Source organism: Sinocyclocheilus grahami, unplaced genomic scaffold (assembly GCF_001515645.1).
Source record: "Sinocyclocheilus grahami isolate Dianchi unplaced genomic scaffold, SAMN03320097.WGS_v1.1 scaffold65.1, whole genome shotgun sequence".
Classification (NCBI taxonomy): domain Eukaryota; kingdom Metazoa; phylum Chordata; class Actinopteri; order Cypriniformes; family Cyprinidae; genus Sinocyclocheilus; species Sinocyclocheilus grahami.
Window position 1 is genome coordinate 1357245 of NW_015505244.1, and position 20202 is coordinate 1377446.

The 20202-nt window shown below is 35.7% G+C and overlaps 1 protein-coding gene and 1 long non-coding RNA gene across 2 annotated transcripts; one reads left to right on the top strand and one right to left on the bottom strand.

Annotated features, from left to right (window-relative positions):
- The first annotated feature begins 1100 nt into the window (after positions 1-1100).
- Positions 1101-18265, top strand: LOC107585015 (D(3) dopamine receptor-like). The gene is made up of 8 exons (XM_016271822.1): positions 1101-1141; positions 2629-2929; positions 4553-4665; positions 6302-6438; positions 9623-9816; positions 11338-11409; positions 13964-14327; positions 17431-18265. Exons 1-8 carry the CDS (start codon positions 1101-1103, stop codon positions 17625-17627), a joined length of 1419 nt encoding a protein of 472 aa, XP_016127308.1. The 3' UTR covers positions 17628-18265.
- Positions 9742-14003, bottom strand: LOC107585016 (uncharacterized). Its single transcript, XR_001609204.1, has 4 exons — positions 13921-14003; positions 11518-11784; positions 10488-10523; positions 9742-9811 (listed from the first exon to the last, which is right to left on the bottom strand). It is a non-coding gene; the product is annotated as an uncharacterized lncRNA (long non-coding RNA).
- Positions 18266-20202: the final 1937 nt, after the last annotated feature.

Sequence of the window (20202 nt, forward strand, 5' to 3'; positions counted from 1 at the left end):
AATGTTATACATTCCCCCAAAACAATGGTTTGATATTTTACATAGGTAGTAACCTTTAACATTTTACTGTTATCCAATTATATTATTTCTGTATTTCTATACAGTTTATTTTACATTTTATATATAATTTGTCATTTTGTATACAGACAGGTTAATTGCAAGTCCCATTGTGACAAATAACTTTCTTTTGAGATTAATACATTTAAATGTATGTTTATTAGATATTTCTCTGATCTTATAATAGACGGGTTAATGGCAGCCCAGCTTCTATTGCGACAAATTACCCCATATTGGATGACAACATGCCCCGCTATTGGGGCAGCGTGTTTCAATGAACAGTAGGCTATCATTTTTCCAAGGTAATATGTTTATTATATGGAAATGTTTAGTAGCCAAGGCACTCCAAGTGTGCCTATATAGAAACTGACTTTCAATAATAAAGAAAGAGATATTCACCATAGTAAAAGGCGTGACAACTAGCCCCGGTCCAATACCCCCAATCACTCAATAAGACATGCATTTTAACGTGCTATTATCAGGTCAACTTCTTGTGGCTCTTGTGCTGTTAACAGGTTCGCTGGGTCTGTCGCAGGTAACAGCTATTTTCAGACAGCCGTTAGTGATCACAGCATGAGTGGGAACAGTGTAGACATATCGTTCGAAAACGCCAGCGGGACGCGAATACCTTTAGAGCTATGACATGATTTATAATTGGGCTATTTGAGAAGTTATTTTATTCTATGACCTACTTGGATTTACCTCACACAATATTTGATCTATCATTAAGCACTGAACTAATGAGAGCAAAGACGCTTCGTGCGTAAAAGACCTCTTGGAGACGGAGTGAAGCTCGTCTCACGGCTGTAACGTTAATCACCCGGGCGAATCGAGGTCTGTGCGAAACCATTTGGGTACTGCACGGAGTTATTCAATGCAGAAAGGCATCGTGTGGACGTATTTTTGCAGCTGTGCATTAATAAGTTTCACATACGCTATGCTCGCCCGGCGCGCGGTAAGGATGGAGTCCCTTTCTCAGCACCAACGGCTCGCGCCAAGAGCTACTGAACCGATAACTTTCATCTCAGAGAAAGTGCATTCAGATGTGGTTCTGTTTCGGTTCTACGCTGGAGAAGCATAACAGGTAGACACACTGTAAATGGTTTAATATGCTGCTTGAATGAAGCACAGAATAATAATCGATAAATGCATGCGTTCACACTGGCTTTCAGGGCGCATTTGTGCAGATCATCACCATATCACCAGCATTTTATTTTATTATATCATTTTAATTTATTATATATTTTTTATTATATATATTTTTGTGGCATCAATGAGTGACTTTATATCAGCACTGGGGAAACAAAATGTCAACTCTTTGATCTGCAGTGCATTTTAGAACATCATCCATGTTAAAGATTTATGTTATTTAGTTAAACTTTGAGATGAATGAATTATAATTTGATTATTGGAGCTGTATGCATCTTATATTATTGCGATTTTTTAATACTTAAATCAATGTGTGCATTATTAGCCTTAATGTATTTATTTATTAATCTATTATCATCCATTGTAAAGGGTTGCATAAAATGGACTGGAGGAGACAAATCAAGCATGGATCACCAAATGAGCCTTCGCATAATAGATTTTATGATAACTTATATTTGTTGCTGAATAGAATTTTCTAAGATATAAAAGCTGTACTATGAATCAGAAAAAGTCGAACACTACACTGTAAAAAAAAATCCGTAAAATTTACGGTAAAAACACGGCAGCTGTGGTTGCCGGAATTTTACCGTAAAAAATACGGTAGCAACATTTTACGGTTTTAACTTAAATTTACAGTTAAATACCGTAATTTCATTAACTGATATAATGTTAATATACCAACCTATTGAAGTACTGAAATCTGTTTTGTACCTTTGTAATACACTGATAACCACCAAATGCAGGAGGTGATGAGAAAGTCAAATGATGAACCAAAGCCCATCACAAGTAGCTTTTAGATAATAACATATATAGAAGGTGCACAGTGTCGTTCAAACAAACACTAAACACCATCATGGTGACACACGTGAAACTGAAATAATGCAATAAACATTAATTTAACAACATTAGGTGTAACACACAACCCTAAAATACAAAACTGATAAGAAAAAACTAAGAAGAAACATAGTTATTTAAACAAAAAAACATCAAATTTGAAATGTAATGCAGGGAATTCTGGGAATGTCAATTTACGGTTATTCACTGTAAATTATACAGTATTTTTTCACTTCCAAAAATGGTATACTACCGTAAAATTAATGTCCAATACATGTAATGTCCAATACAGTTTTTCACCGTATATAGTAGGGGAATTTACCATTAACCATTTAACAGGATTTTACTGTAGCATTTTTACAGTCTTTTACCGTTAAATTCACGGTCATTTTTTACAGTGTAGTCATATCTCAAGCAAGTCAAGTGTTTTCTGAGTCTCTTTGCAGAATATAAAATCCAGGGACGTCAGCATATAAACAAGATTTCAGACACACTAGAGATGCTACAATATATGTTGTCAAGACTTCTGGTTTCCATTGATGTCTGTGTTTTGATCCCCCAAAGTCAAAAACTCTTCTCTCTCCCCAGATCTTTCACACTCATGGCAATGTTTAGCAGCAGTGAATGGCAGTGGAATGACTCAGAACATTCTCTCACCCCGGGGGGAAACTACAGCCTGATATCAGGAATTGAAGAAGTGAAGAGGAATTACTATGCCATGCTCTATTCCATACTCATCCTGGCTATTGTCTTTGGGAATGTTCTAGTGTGTATTGCTGTGCTTCGAGAGAAAGCTCTCCAGACCACCACCAACTACCTGGTGGTCAGCTTGGCCGTAGCTGATCTCTTGGTTGCCTCATTGGTCATGCCTTGGGTGGTCTATTTGGAAGTGAGTACACAAGAACCTACAATAACCAATAGTTCAGAGTGTTTCTGTATTTTCAACTATTACTATACAGTCCTAATAAAATAAAGGTTCTTTATTGGTATTGACGGTTCCATGACGAGCTTTTAAAGTTCATAAAAACTTTCCATTGGACAAAAGCTTCTTTATAGTGGAAAAAGGTCTTTAGACGATTCAAATGTTCTTCGGACTAAGTACAAAATGGTTCTTTTAGGACTGAAAGATTCTTTGGGAACCAAAAATGGTTCTTCTGTGGCATCATTGCAAAAACCCATTTTTGGGTGATTTGGAATAGTGTCAGTCTTAAACAGGCACATTTATACTTAATACATCAAAAACATTCTAATTTACAGAAGTGTGTTTACAAAAACATATACAGAAACTCAAATCAGTGAATCGTTTTTTAATATGTTAATTTACATGAACCATCCGAACAAACCGATTCACTAGAATGAATTGGATTTTGCAGCGTTATATATGAGATATATGAGATGCGTTTTCGGTGATCCAATTACAAGCAGTCACGATTGGGGTTTGAGTGTCTGCTGTTTACGCTGTAAAACAAAATGTTCAAGTATCAGCAAGTTATGGTTACCACATATGAGTTATTTTACTCATAAACTGTAAAACCCCAGCTAGAGGGAACCAAGGTGAATTAGTCTTCCGGGTTTTGACGTCATCCCTGCAGCACTCTATTTGAAAGCTAATAGACTGAAGAGCAGCAGATAATGGTGCACAAGTCATACTTCATTCAGTGTCCTCTAAATGATCAATAATTACCTTTCTCTTTAGTTAAGGATTCAATTCTTTAGTCCATGAAAAACAGCAGTTTTTAACCCTTTAACTGTCACCGTCTTGGAGCTCCCCCCCCCCCATCACATATTTTAGTAATCATCATAAATGATGTATCATTTGAAAGCTTAATTCATATAGCACTTGATTTATATGGTAAAACGTTTTGACCCTATAAACCTGAAAAGATTTTAACATTAAATGTTAAATTAGTTGCAAATGTTTACACCTGGTTAAAAATCTTAAAACATATTATTGTTATATTAAAATGTACAAATATTATATAACATGTCTTAATCAACCTGAATGCAGTAAGTTACAACTACAGTATAATTTTTACTGTGTAATTTCAAATTTCCTTCAATCTTCCGTGGTTTTGGTGGTAATGGTTAAAACCTTCATTGAGAGACAGTCTTCCTACTCGGTTAAATTTGGCTGCACATCTCTTGAATAGCTGCAGGAGGCATTGTGCTGCTCTTGATTAGTGCCAGAAAAGAAGATCTTCCTGTCATGATGCACTACACCTAGCAGTCTGATTCAGGAGCATGCAGTTCATTCATCTCTGCCGGAGCCTTCTTACACCTCCCTTGCCACTCGAATGGGCGTTATTGTTGTAGGCCAAAAGAGAGACAAAGAGAGTGTGGGATAAAAAGTGGGACTCTCAAAAAGAGTTCTCTCCTTCCTTACAGTGGAGAAACCATATCAGTGAGGCAGTGGGGCTAGAAATAAGTTACTCAGTTAGACCGTTTTCATCCATTTCCTTAAATTTTTTTTGTGCATTTAGTCCCTTAATATGACACTGTTGTACCTATGCAGGTGGTCGGCGGGGCTTGGCTCTTCAGTCGCTTGTACTGCAACGTGTTTGTGACCTTGGATGTGATGATGTGCACTGCAAGCATACTCAACCTGTGTGCCATCAGCATCGACAGGTATGGAGTTATTAATAAATGCCTACTTCATTGTTTGTGTGGTTTTTTTAAGAACTGTTCACTGAAAGGCTTTTTGGGGAATCAAAAATGGCTCTTCTATAGACCTTATGTAGCTCCACCCCTTTCACCGCTGTATTCATTGTCTTCTGTCGTGCAAATTTATGAATGGACCGCTCATTTTAAAATCTTCCCTGTCTGACATTTGTTATGACACCCGCTTTAAACATTAGAATGCACATGATAACTTTCGTTAACTCTACAATAGTTAAATCTACTTCACCAGCTAATAACTCTTTAACAGAGATGCTATAGAGCTACCGCAAAAAAAGGAAAATCAAAAACAAAATTCTAAAGATGCCTGTGCGCTTATTTCTCTGGTGCATAAGGTCTATAGCATCACTGAATTTTTTGTATCTATTTTTAGGAGTGCAAATTAAACAAAAAAATAATTTCCACTTGCTTTTCTTTAAAAAAAAAAAAAAAAACTCAAAAAATGGGCCCCATTCAGTTCCATTGTAAGTGTCTTATGGTACGGTCACATTAGCCACATTTTGAAGAAAAAAAAAATTCCAAGCTCTATTGTCAATAGTGTAGAAATGTATGAAACACTGCTCACACAGATGTCTCTTTCAAACCGGCTGTGGTATATTCTGAACTGAACCAGTTGTGAAAATCTGTGTGGGGAAAACTCTTGCACTGATGCAAACTTCCTGTTTGCATGGATTCCTATTGAAAAGGCTGGATTTCGCTCACAAAAATTCCCTGATCAATGATGTGACCGCACTTTTATGGCATCTTTACTTTTTTTGTTTTGTTTAATAAAACAAGGGATGAGTCACAATTTTTGTGGTAATCAACATTATGCCAAATATGCTGTTGAATTAGTTTTACTGAACCCAAAATATTCCTTTATTATGGTAATCAGCAAATGACAGGTGCATCATTAACACCTTCATACATAGAGCTGGGAGGGGTCCTTGTTTTAATTTTGATTGCATGGCATGAGTGTGAAAACATATAGAAGTTTAATTAGTTGGAGAATGGCAAGGGTGAGATGCTGATCATAAAGGACGAAACAGAAGGGCTGAGAGAAAACGATTCAGTAGACAAAAATGTATGTGCAGGGAAATATTCAGCAGGGGGAGAGAAAAAAACATAATTAGGTTGATTATGCCTTTCAGGCTGGCCTGGTTCGCCCCTCTCTTTCCTCTGTAGTATTCTGTTCTTGTAAGAGTAGTGTGCAGCAGATATAAAAACCGCTCATGAAAAGCTAATACAATTGCATTTGTATCATCCTGTTGAAAGGGTCGAGGATAATTAATCCCTTTTCGACATATAGATGTTGCAAATTCTCTTTCAGTACCCTGGCATACATTAGACGTATTCATTTTTAAGCAGATATTTTCTGTTTAACGCTTCGTGGCAGATGCTGAAAAAAGCTTTGTAGTGAAAGCTTATCTGAAATTGTGTTTGATCTTTTTTTTTCATATCAGAACTGGTGGTATATTCAAAAATTATTTTGTGGGGTCATTTAAAAATTTTGTTTAATCTCATAACTTTTCATGCTTCAGTGAGTGTGACCTTTTTCTGATCAGTATTCCCATTTCTCCTGAGATTAATTATTGCGTCTGTAAAGGTATATGGCTGTGGTGATGCCAATGCTGTACAACACCACCCACAGCTCCCGCAAGAGGGTTTCAGTCATGATTGCCACAGTTTGGGTCCTCGCCTTTGCAGTCTCCTGCCCCCTACTGTTTGGATTCAACACTACAGGTGAGCTTCTGTATAGTGTTTCTGGTGGGTTGTGACTCAAAAACAGGTCATAGGTGTTCTCATTTTACTATTGTCATTTTGCATTATTGAAACACTATTTTCCTAATTAATGCAGTACAGTTGCTTAGACACAATCTGTATTGTTAAAAGCGCTATATAAATAAAAGGTGACTTGACTTGACTAAATAAAATGCAAATACATGCAAATAACCAGGGTTGGAGCTCAAAAACAGGTCATAGGTGTTCTCATTTTACTATTGTCATTTTGCATTACTGAAACACTATTTTCCTAATTAATGCAGTACAGTTGCTTTGACACAATCTGTATTGTTAAAAGCGCTATATAAATAAAAGGTGACTTGACTTGACTAAATAAAATGCAAATACATGCAAATAACCAGGGTTGGACAAAGATACATCAAAATGTATTTTAAAATAAAATAGCAAATACCTTAATTTTAATTGTATGAAAATAAACTACAAAATACAGCAGCCACACCATATATCAAAATAAACTACTGTATTTTTGTATTTTAAAAATACTAAAAAAATACTTTTACAAGGGAGCATGAAATTTCTTCGCAAACCTTCCATCAATTGGCCTATTTGATCTATTGCTTCACCATTGCACTGACTCAGATGATTAAGTAAACAATGTTTGATAGTAACAGCTTTTCTCTGGCCGAGTCATGCAATAAATCTGACATATGCAACCAGTTAACAGATCAAATATTCACATATACCTGTGATCTCCCAGATGAAGGTTAGGTTAAAGGTAACCAACAGTTTAATGTTTAACAGTTTGCGAATTACTCATAATTGTATCCTAATTTAGTTACTTGGTGTTTGGTAACGAAGGGCCTACTTTGCATCAGCAACACTGACTCAATGACAAACAAGTCATTCATAAGAAGACAACTGATGGCACCTGTTTTCATAGCAACTAGTTGATCATTTGACTGTTTATCATAAATATAATAATAATATATTATGTGTCAGGCAGTCATTCATGCAGTGGTATGCAAAATCATGATCCTACAAAACAGCTACTTCAATTAGGGTACAATATTCAGCAATCGAATATTTATTTATCAATCACTGGACACCTGTTTGGAAGTTGAAAACAAACATTTTAGCATTTCAACAATTATTAAATGATCAAATGTTTCGATTTTAAATGTAGCCAGAAACGTAATCAGAAAGTAGCAGCAGAATTAGTCAAGGAGTATTAACCCAACTCCAACTGAATCTATTGAGAGCCATAGAAGCATAGAGGACACATTAATAGTGCCTTAATAACAAGTCTGGGCAAATTACTGAGTAGGCACCAATCAGAGGCCGCCGTTTTATGATGTCATCATGTAGGCTTCTTACAAAGTATTTTACAGTATTTTAAAATTACAAAAATACAAAACACTAAAGCATTTTGATGCAAAATATGAAGCCATTTATATCAACCCTATTATATGCTAAATAAAAAATCCTATTTTATATTTGAAATACATGCATCATAAATACTGCCCATTTCTGCAAATAACCATATGACCATGCATAGTTAGTATGCCCAATACAATCTGCTTCCTGAAGCAAAAGCAGTTGAGAACCACTCTCTTGTCCATTGGTGTGAAATCATCGCTTCCTACTGAAAGTGCTGCCATGAAATCTTGTAAAGGCCTAATGAATAACAAATGGGTTTGAAAATAAGAGTGACAAATTTAACCAAGAGATGTTTAAGAATCAGTGTAGGGAGAGTAACATATAAAAGCAGCAAGGCTTTAATAGCAGGACAGTGAATCTGGAATTCAGCTCAGACCGTGCATAGTTATTGTGAGTCAACTTTTTTGTAGCAAAATATTTAGTTCAATCCTGTTGTTACAACTGATTCGGGTTAATGCTGTTGAGATCCTCATTGTTTTGTGCCAAAAAAAAAAAAAGATTTAAAAATGAATTACATCACCTGTACAGTAGGTGTACCACTGTAGGTGGTATTGGGGCTGGGACATTCTCATTCTAGAGAGCATTTGATTGGACAAAAATCTGTGTTCTACAGTAAGTCATCATTATTTTTGTCAATTATCTTAGAAAAGAGAGACTATCCACCTTTTTCTTGTCGTAAAAATGAGCGCGGCCATTTATAAATTATATGGGTCTGGCTTCCGGTCTCATCTGCATCCACTCCGTCCAGCTATTTTTAGCTGAACAGAACAGTTCGTTTTGCTGCTTGATATTGAAAGTTGGTGTGTCTTATCATATTATTTTAATGTATTATCTTGATTATGAACACACTGGTTTGTAGTGCAAACAGTTTTACCGTTTACTGCACGTTGTTATTCTCCTCGTTATTTTCCTATAGCGGCTAATGAACCGGAAGTGTCACCCATAGGCTTACTTCCGCGTTGAAGAAAAAGGTGGATAAAATTCAAATGCATGAGGTACATGCGAACAGTTAATTGAGAAATCGGGTCCCCTCTCCCTTGTTGGAAGGGAGTCGTTTTAAGCTTTAAGGTCATTCGTTTTTAAGCTTTAATGTAGTTAGCAACTTTAGTAGTTTTTAGTATATCTATAACCATCTATCATAAGGGTAGCTTGACTGTGAGTCAACTACTTTACATGATGTATAGTTTCATAATCGACAAGTAGCTTCCTCAACCATGTATTTTCAAAATACAATAAAGCACTAGAATATTTATCTTGAGGGCTAATTTTATAGCTATAGCTTTCAGTGAGCTTCCATCAGATGTCAATAAATTAGGTTGCGAAGAAATTAACCATCCATTTAATTAGAGTAATCAGTTAATTAGTTTCACGGTGAGATATAATGAATGTCATCTCTCTCACACACACACACAAGCCTCCTAGATATGCATGCGATTTGTTCTGCTTTGGCTGCATGTACTGCAGATGGGAGCGAAGGACTTTGAGGGTCTAATTACGCTGCCGCAGAAACAATTTTATACATCGCATACTGCTGATAGGAGTATTGATTATACTTCCAACACAGCTGGCATCAAAACATACATCCACACTGACTTATTACTTCATATCTGTGATTTTCAATCTTAATTACTTTATGTCACACAATGGAATATTATACTAGCTTTATTACAGCAAACAAAAGATTCACAAGACTGGTGAAATGTATCTACTGCAAAGTATGATGAATATGCGTGTTTGTTTTTTGCAGATGACCCTGCAGTGTGCTCGATTTCAAATCCTGATTTTGTTATCTACTCCTCTGTGGTGTCGTTTTACTTGCCATTCGTGGTGACCCTTCTGGTCTATGTGCGCATCTACATCTTTCTCAGAAGGAGGCGGAAGAGAATCACCTTCCGTCAAGGCAGTGGTAAAGTTCAGCCAGCATCCGCACCACTATCTGCGGTAAGAGTAGATATTCTCACATTTCACATCCACACATAATCTCCTCAAACTGTTTTGGATTCTCTACTCTACTTACAACACACATAATCCACCAATAACAGTGCATAATCACTAGAAGTATCAGTTACCGGTGGTAAGTAATAAGTATAAATATATCGAAGCTCCAACTTGGATCATTAGCAGCCAATCTTGGATCGAAACTCTGTATTACATTTCACTTAAATTCAAAGAAGCCTGGAACTTGGTCTGTCTTTGTTAGGAAACATTACTTGGTTGTTTTATTCAGTGAGACAACTCTCCCGATCAGCAGATAGAGCCTTTGTATCATTGCCTTCTTGTGAAAGTAAGATGCACAGTCAGGTCTTTGGAAAAGTTCCAGCAAAGCCATTCGGCTATGCACCCTAGGAATTTTATTGTGAGATTTAGTTCCAGCTAACTGGAGCAAAATTTGATATGGAGAAAATGCTTTGTAGGCTGCCCTGAATAATTTCTTCCTGTTAAAAAGACTGTTTTCCCCATTCTATCTAATTTGAATAAAGAAAATGAAATCTAAGCACAGACTTGCATATATGAGCTGTAAATTGATTTGCATAACTGGGTGATTTTGTACTGTTCATATTTTAAATGAAACAATCAACAATAATTTACTTTAAAATGAAATGTATCATGACCTCATGTCATTCCAAACTCGTGTGACTTTTTCTTTTCTGTGAGACAAAAAGAAGAGATTTTTTTTTGTCATTACAAAGAAAGTCACTGGGGGTCCAATGTTATTTTAAAAAATGCTCTGGAATTTATAGACTTATCTTTGCACTTATAATTTAAGTGTACGGCAAAACAAAGAGACAGTACCAATGTTCAAATAGTTTGAGGGTTACTGTTGTCATTGTTAACTAAAACAAATAAAACTAATAAAAAATATTTGACAAAAAAATGTAAACAGAAATTTTGCCTTGGCAAATAACCAAAATAAATTTAATCAATAAAATTATTGAAACTAAAACTGAAGTTAAAAAAGGAAAGAAAATAGAATTAAATAGAATTAATTAACACAAAAGACAAAAGCACATAATAAAATAACTAAAATGTAAATGTAAAAATAAATAATAAAATAACGCTGTTCAGGGTTCACTGAGTTTCAACATGTCTTAGATGTGGATGGAGAACATTGTTAACTGGAGCCTTAGAGTCATAATAGATGATGAAGACACAGACTGGCCTGATTATCAGTAATTCTGTTCAATTAAGGTAATTTTGGTTCTTAATGATAATTCTATTTAAGTGAGGTAGAGGATCCATTCCAGCCATATAATGGGCTTCAGTGAAACAACACAGTCAGCATCAACTGAAAAACAGATTTTTTTTAATTCATTTTCCATAGCAGCCTATTTCAATTTCACTGCCTTGATCCTGGCATCTTTTCCTGTCTATTTCTCCTTTTTTCTGCTCCTTAAATTTGTTTTACATGCTTTTGCATTGGCTTTGTTTTCCACCCGCTGACTCTTTAACATTTCTCCACAGGAGACGTGTTTACAAGACGACGCTCACAAAGAGAAAAGAGACCTTTCCCCCATCAGGATCAATGTGATAAATGTGCGTATACCATTGTGCGCCTGCATGTGTGTATAGAAATGTGTGACTACTCTAATCTTGCATGAAATGAGGCTTCTCAGAGGAACAGAGCCTGTGAAGAAATCTTACAAGGTATTTTGAGATTGCTGGCAGCATTCTCTCTCCTGTTTTAGCATAGCGAGTGTGCTTCTGTTGCCATGCCTCCACAGACTTATCCTTGCGGCTGTAAACTGTAAACTGGAAATTTGCGGCTCTGACGTATGGCCCCCAACTTGCTCTGGCTGCTGATTTACTCCCTTCACTGGCACACTCTGTTTGTTGAAACTGTTTCCACAGGAGTCACATCAAAGTTATGGTATGGTGCCACAGCTGTTAGTTGAGGCCTTGGGATCAGAGCTGTGATATAAATAAGGGAGATACTGATTCATTGACAAAAAGAGGTGCAATGTGATTGATTAGATATTTGCATTAAAGATATATTTGCATTCTTGCAACAGGTGAGTTCAAAAGTTTAAGGTTAGTAAGGTTTTTTTAATGTTTTTAAAAGAAGTCTCTTATGCTCACCAAGACTGATTTATTTGATCAAAAATAAAAAGAGTAATATTGTAAAATATTATTACAATTTAAAATAACTGTTTTTTTTATAATAATGTATTAAAAAAATTTATTTATTCCTGTGACGCAAAGCTGAATTTTCAGCATAATTTCTCCAGGCTTTAGTGTCACATGATCCTTCAGAAATCATTCTAATATGCTGATTTGTTGCTCATGAAATATTTCTTATTATCAGTGTTGAAAACAGTTGTGTAACTTAAATCCCCTTAACTGTCACCGTCCCACCTGTGGGACGCTTGGCACTCTTTTTTGTTGTTGTCCTTTTTCTCTATCAAATGTTTTAGTAATCATCATACATTATATATTGTTTGAAAGCTAAGAAGCGCAAGATTCATCCTGTGAAAACCATTTTAAAATCGAACATTGCGATACCATGGAAATAGTACTTTAAAATGTTTTGGCGGTCTCCTCCCCCTTAGCGGGCAGTGTCAAGAGTCATATTACAAAATGCATTACGGCCTTTTACAATCAAAACTTTTTATAATCTTGACAAAAAAATATATCATTGGAAAGGTCTGAGTCTCAGGATTACACATTTTGTGATAGAAGCAATATTGACAGAGAAATGTCAACATATGTGACGTTAAAAAAAATGCATTTAAAATATTAAATGGCGTTTGGATGGCACCCGGTGGCTGTTTGGGGTATAACGCCCTAAATAAAATCTCACAGAAACCTCAATTTTTTTCATATCAACTTCAAATTTGGAACATAACTTATTTAGACATAAGGCTTAAATAATGCTATTTTATAGCAATTTTAGAGTAAAACCTGTTGTGTAAAATATTTATTATATATAAAAATAAAATAAAATTAGTACAGTGTATTTTCTTTACAATAAATTTAAACTTCTATAACTTTTTGATACTTTAATTTTTTTTTAAATTTCACATTTAATTCCATAATCTGCTGATTGTCTTCTTTAAAAAGAGACCAACCTTAGGGCTGTATTCCAAAGTGTTCATAAATTACAACAATTTAAGTTTGGATAGTGCACATTCATGCCTTTTTCAAAAAATGGGGGGTGACAGTTAAGGGGTTAAAACTTTAGCTGAAACATATTTGATTTTATTTAAAATAGATAACTTTTTTAAACATTATGAATGTCTTTACTGTTACTTCCGATCTATTTAATGTATCCAATTTAATGTATAATGTATCCAAATATATCGATAAAAAAATGACTAAAAGTGACTACATTTTGTAAAATGTTATACTTAAAACAAGACAAAAAATTTTTATCATTAGGGTAAGAAAAATCCATTAAACCAAATTTAAGATATATGTTCAAAAACAAGCTTTAAAAGGTTCAATTTTAAAGAGATCTTAATATTTTTAATGGAAAATAAAACCATTTTCTTTGCTGTTTATTTTGTTGAGTTGAAAAATACAAATGACCACAAAGAAAATTTGAGGTTAAAGATTTTTCAACCAATTTTCTGTTTTTCAACCACTTTTTAAAAATGTCCAAATATAGCTGTGTGTAGCACAACTGAGCTGAAAGCTACTGAGAAACATACTGTAATTGGGATTGAATACCCACTGGGATTGAAAATCAAAAAGCCTTTTAAATATCTTTTAAAAAGTCTAATTTTCACAATGTAGTGTATTTCACAATATTACTTTATATCCAATGGCAAGCTTATGTTATAGGGAATTATACTACATGAGTTTAATAAGATATGGCTGGAAAAACAGCAAATGTGTAGTCAGTAGCCAGAGGGTTGCTGGTCAAGAAGGCAATCCAACACTAGTCCAATGTGTAAGGCGGTGTGAAATCAGCTTCATAGTGCAACAAAAATACTCAGTAGTCCTCAGACGATATCATTCTATTCGAGGAAATTAGGACAGCATACCTCCTTGTGCTAATTAATTATAGAACAGACATACTTGCAGGAATAAAGATATTCTGCGCACCTTGAAGTTTGCATGCTTGCGTTTCATCTCCCTGTCTGTTCAGGAAACCAAGGAGCAGGTGATCCGTCCGCGGCTCCTCGCCAGATGCCCATGGCATAAGCGGCCTCAAACCGCCCCTGCCGAGAACTCGCTGCTGCCTCCTGTGATTACGCTGAACTACTGCAGCATCAGCCAGGCGTCCTTTGCTCGCACTGAGCAAGATGCAAACCGCGAGGAAGAGGAGGGTGGGGACGAGGAGCAGGAGACAGTTAGGAGCTGTGAGGTGAAGAAGTTGTCAAACGGACACGCACACACCACCCTGCATCCACCCCGGCCCGCTCGCGTCATGGTGTGTCCCAGTCAGATCCGCTGTAGAAGTATGCACTCCAAGGAAAAGAAAGCCACACAGATGTTGGCCATCGTTCTGGGTGAGACGCTTGCACTGCTTGTACATGCTCTATTATTAGATTCCTAGGTTTAAAAAAAAAAATGAAACCGTTATTTTTGTATTTATGTTGTGGTTATTTGTTGTTGTGGTTCTCATTTAAAGGCATAGTTCACAAAAAAAGAAAGAAAATTCTGCCATTGTTTACTCATCCTCAAGGTGTTAAAAACCTGTATGAATTTCTTTCTTCTACTGAACACGAAAGAAGAATTTGAAGAATGTGTGTAATCATTCCCAATATTTTTTCCATACTATGGAAGTCCATGGGGACCAGCAACTGTCTGGTAACACAAACAGTTTGAACAACTTGAGGGTGAGTAAATGATTACAGAATTTTCATTTTCGAGTGCTCTATCCCTTTAAAGTGAAGAGAGACTGTATACTTACAGCTCACTTATTACTGAGCTATTGAAATTCATCTTGCTGCTTTTTGTTATTTTTCACAATTTTCTACAAATCATTCAGCTCAAACTGGTTGACAGAGTTTTGAAACTTTGTTTTATCAGTGATTTCAGCTTATTGTGGTTCTTTGTAAGCTTTTATAAGACTAAATCTAAGATTAAAGTTTGCTGAAGCTCAGTCTGCATCTGACGTGTGCTACAGCTTGTCAGATTGCCAGCACGAAGCCACCTGGGAAATAGTGAAAATTCTGAATGCCAATAACTTCATAAATCACCTACAGAGTACAGTCAGATTCCAACCAACATAGCAGTTTTATACAACATCAAGTATATAATAACCAATTTGGCTCTATTAATGTCGACTGATGACCCATGAGTCGGTTTTCTGTAAAGTGTTAAATGACATTGATGGTAATCTGAGATGTCTGCCTAATTGAGGAGGAAATTAAATCACACTCATGGAGACAGATGTCTTAGATCGAGGAAATGGCTCAGCTGCCTCAGTTCAAAGTAAATTGGTCAGGGTTGTCACATGACCATTTTGCTTGTGGTCAAGGTTTTTCAGCACTAAAAACACCTGTTTTTTTATTATTTCAAACTCAACAAAGCAGTTTGTCATTTGCAGAAAACACTTTAGAAGTAGAAGTTCAAGGAGTAGTTCATCCAAAAAGCCTCATGGCTTTATTTCTTCTGTGCATCACAAAAAGTGCAAGTTTGAAGAAATGTACTCTTAGCTCTTTTAAAAATGGATGTTGCCACCATGACCAGCTTGAGTCAGAGAGCTGGACTGGAGAACTGAATCAATCTGATTCTAAATGAATCATTCAGTCTGCTTTTGTGGACTGGATCAAATGATTCATTGAAAAGATCCGACTCAAAAGAATAATACATTAACAAATGAATCAGTGTTGGTTTAGTATTTTTATTTACTACACTCTTAAAAATAAAGGTGCTTCACGATGCCATAGAAGAACCTTTTTGTCTAAATGGTTCCATAAAGAACCTTTAACATCTGAAGAACCGTTCTGTTTCACCAAAGGTTCTTTAAGGCGAAAGAAGGTTCTTCAGATTACAAAAAGGTAAGAAAGAGATGGTTCTTTAAAGAACCTTTGACTGAATGGTTCTTTGTGGAACTAAAAATGGTTCTTCTATGGCATCGCTTGAAGAACCTTTTGAAGCACCTTTATTTTTAAGAGTGTATGGTTGTTTATTGACAGTTTCAGCATCATTACTGGTACCTAAGTACGTTTGTCATTAAGGAACCCTGAAATATTTTGCTGTTACAATGAAATGTCAATACCAATTTACTCCAAATTAAAATACAATTAATACAATTTTTAAAAAAAATAATAAAATATATCATAAGAATACACAAAGTACTTTTTAAAATCCATAATCATTTAAAAGTCGACACATATAGGGAATAAGTGATGTTCCATGTCTGGCGTCCTGTCAGCTCCTACCTGAGTGGTGGTAGCCAGTCTCTCAAACTAGACTTGTATAGCTTCCTAGCAAAATCACGTTACAGTTGGACTCGTCTCTCTGCTAGTGTGCACAAACTGTGCCAAACAGGAACTGCATACTCTAACACAAGGGGCACACATACCCTGTATAGATGATAACCAATTCTTGATCTCGAACACCAAATTTCTTTACAGCATGTGATCCACTTGACCATCCTATTTCAAATCACTCTGGATGGTAACTCCTAAAACTTTAACAGAGTCACAGATTTACAAAGTGTCCTGTTATATAGAAAGTGATGGCCAATCTGGTATCTGTTTCAGGCGGGTGACATGTAAAACCTTGCATTTCTTTGAGTTGAGTTTCATTTTATGTTTCTCTGCCCAGATGCCAAGATCATTCAACATCTGTTGGAGATACAGAGCAGATGAGGGGTCTACCTCTGGGCCAGTTATGTCGTCCACATATTTTCAGTGATCTAGCTGATTCTGAAGGGCACTGTTAATCAGTGCTCTAGAAGATTATGGGCCTCAGTATGGTTCCCCGAGCAACTCCACGTGAGGGATATTCCCAATCAGATAGATATCCCTGATAACACACTCTTTGACGATGATTAGACATAAAATTACAAATCTATGAAATATTTAATATGTGGAATTTGTTTTATTTTCATTTTAGTTTAATATTTAGTCATTTTGTTTTGTGTTTTGGTCATTTTCATTATTTTTCCTTGAATAAATCTACTAATTTCTATTTTCTATTTCTATTGTAGTACTTCAGCTTCAAATTGTTCATGTCAGTTAGTTGCCAAGGCAACATTTCAAATTTTTCTTTAAGTGTTTTTAAGTTTAGGGTTTTAATCTACTATTGTACTTTATTTCATTTCACTTTTATGTCAAATTACCGAAAACAATTTTTAATAGTTTTGGTTAACGATAACAACACAAATGAATTGCTACCTCTTTAACTCTTAATAAATTTAAATGTGATCTGTTTTTCACACAAAGCTATGCTTTGGCATCAAAAGACTTAGGAATAAAGTCATATGGACCACTTTTATAGTTTTATTATGTCCTTTTTGACACTTTATAGCTCCAGTTCCCATTTATTGAAATTTGCACATAAAAGAGTGACCAGCACATTGCGCAGTTTCTCCTTCTGCGTTATTATGAATAATTTCATGTACCTGTTTATTCATTATTTGTGGTTTTTGCCTTGCAGGGGTTTTTCTTATTTGCTGGCTGCCCTTCTTTGTGACCCACATCCTAAACACTCACTGCAGAGCTTGTCACATTCCTCCTGAGGTCTACAGCGCCTTCACTTGGCTCGGCTACGTCAACAGCGCTCTCAATCCAGTCATCTACACCACGTTCAACATTGAGTTCCGCAGAGCCTTTATTAAAATCCTGAGCTGCTAAACCATTGGCAATGCTCCCATATAATGCTCAATGCAGCTTCCAGACATTATGGATTCCTTTTTGGGATGTGAAGTGCCATATGCAGAGGATATTAAAGGCCTTGAACAGTCTGAATTTGTTCAAGGTGATTTCAAATTCACTACAGAGTGATTGGTGGATTAGCATTCATCTAAATTAACTCTATTGTTCACTTTGAGATGATGGACCAATCTGGAGTTCCAGTTGGTGCTTCACAGCCAACAACAAAGCCTAGAATATCTTCTGGACCTTATTCTCCATCTCACCACCTTGTCGCATGCGGAGCGAATTCTGAGGTCATCATGTGTTTGCATGTGTCACAACGTTGAATGAAACGTTTTTGAATGAGTTTTGCTTGAAACTCTTCAGTTGTAAAAAAACAAAGAAAACTATTTATGTGGCTACAAAGGCTAGTGATTTGTCAAAGGGACCATAAAGCAGGTGGACCAAAGGAGCGTGAAGTAGTAAAAGATCCAAGACTGTGTTGTGCCTTTAATGGTTTCTCCTTCGTAAGGCCAGGTTTCTTCAACCAACTGCATATCAGGATAGAAAAGAGAAGAGATGGTGATGATTGTTATGGATGAAACATGATATTGTGCTGTGAATTAAAGCTACATTGAATCCCATAAGCCCTGATGTCATCTGAAATATATACACAGAAGCATTATGCCTCATTAGTTTTTTGATACAAATAATATATATACACATACACTAACATTCAAAACTTTGGGGCCTGTAAGAGTTATATATTTTTGAAAGAATTCTCATATGCTCACCAAGACTGCGTTTATTTGATCAAACATAGAGTAAAAACAGTAATATTGCGAAATACTGTTATAATTTTTATTTTTTCAATTTTAATTTAAAATGTAAAATTTAATTTAATGTAAAAAAATTATTTTATTTCTGTGATGATAAAGCTGAATTTTCTACAGCCATTACTCAGTCTTCAGTATCATATGATTTTTAAGAAATCATCCTAATACGTTGATTTGGATTTTGATGCTTAACATTTTTGTGGAAGCCGTGACGCATTTTTCCAAGAATCTTTGATGAATAGAAAGTTCAAAATAGAAAATAGAAATCTTTTTGTAACATTATTGTGACGTCCCAGTTTAGGCTGTGCGTGCGCTTGTGGGGTGTGTGTTTTAGGTGCCGCTTGGAGGAGGTGTGGCTCGCGCACCTGACACTTGTTGGACGCAGAGTTTAAGAGTGCCTGGCGTGTTGGTGCAGAGCGTGTGATATTGGGAGCTCGTCTCCTGCGTGGAGCTCGACGGTACGTGTTGTGCTGCGTGTCCCGGCCGACCCTGGCTTGTTCCTTCGTTTATGCTACATTTATGTTATATTTTGTTGGGTTAAAATAAATGTTTTGTTACGTATTGTTGCGTCTGGACTCCTCTTTGTTCCAGCCTAAGAGCCGGCTGTAACATTATACATGTAACCTTTTGATCAATTGAGTGTGTTCTTGCATATATATACACAGGTGCATCTCAATAAATTAGAATGTCGTGGAAAAGTTCATTTATTTCAGTAATTCAACTCAAATTGTGAAACTCGTGTATTAAATAAATTCAATGCACACAGACTGAAGTAGTTTAAGTCTTTGGTTCTTTTAATTGTGATGATTTTTGTTAAATGTGAGCCAAAATCATCACAATTAAAAGAACCAAAGACTTAAACTACTTCAGTCTGTGTGCATTGAATTTATTTAATACACGAGTTTTACAACTTGAGTTGAATTACTGAAAATAAATGAACTTTTCCACAACATTCTAATTTATTGAGATGCACCTGTATACTGTATATATATATATTTTTTAAAAGCATACTGACCCCAAACATTTGAACATTAGTATAAATAAACAATAAATAAACAAGTCTCACTTGTCAATTTTGGTCAATTTAATGCATCCTTGCTGAATAAAGTTATTGGCCACAAACTTTTGAATGGCAGTGTGTGTATAGACCTTTTGATATCTATACTGTATATATATATTTGTATATGCAGATCAAAATCAAACTCTCACAGCTGCTCTTTACCGTACCACAAAACTGACTGTTATGGAAAATGTGAACCCATGGTCTCCTATCTTGTTTAACAAAATCTGAACTACTAAACATCTTACACAACATCTTACACAGTATTGAACCACACATTTTTTAAAAGTTTTTTTTTTTGTCTTACCTCATGTAGGATATTATTCATGCCTAGGTAAAGAAACATGCCAGGACTACAATTGCCAGGAAAAAATAGATGCATGGCATGGTGCCTTTGCATATACTACGTGCACAAATATTGGATTGGAAAGACAAAAGCGTCTGGAGGTTGAAGGAGAAATATGAACAACATAACCCAAGGAGATGAGTGTGTGTGAAAGTAGATAAGTCAGTTTGTTAATTTGAAGTGAGTGAGTGAAAATGTGCCATTGAGTGAATTAAAACAAGTGAGCTGATTGGCCGACAGCGTGAATGTGACCAAAAGCTTTGAATAGACAAGAAAAAAAGATGCTTTGAATTTCAACCAGCATTGAAGGAAAGCTCAGCTGGAATCCAACTG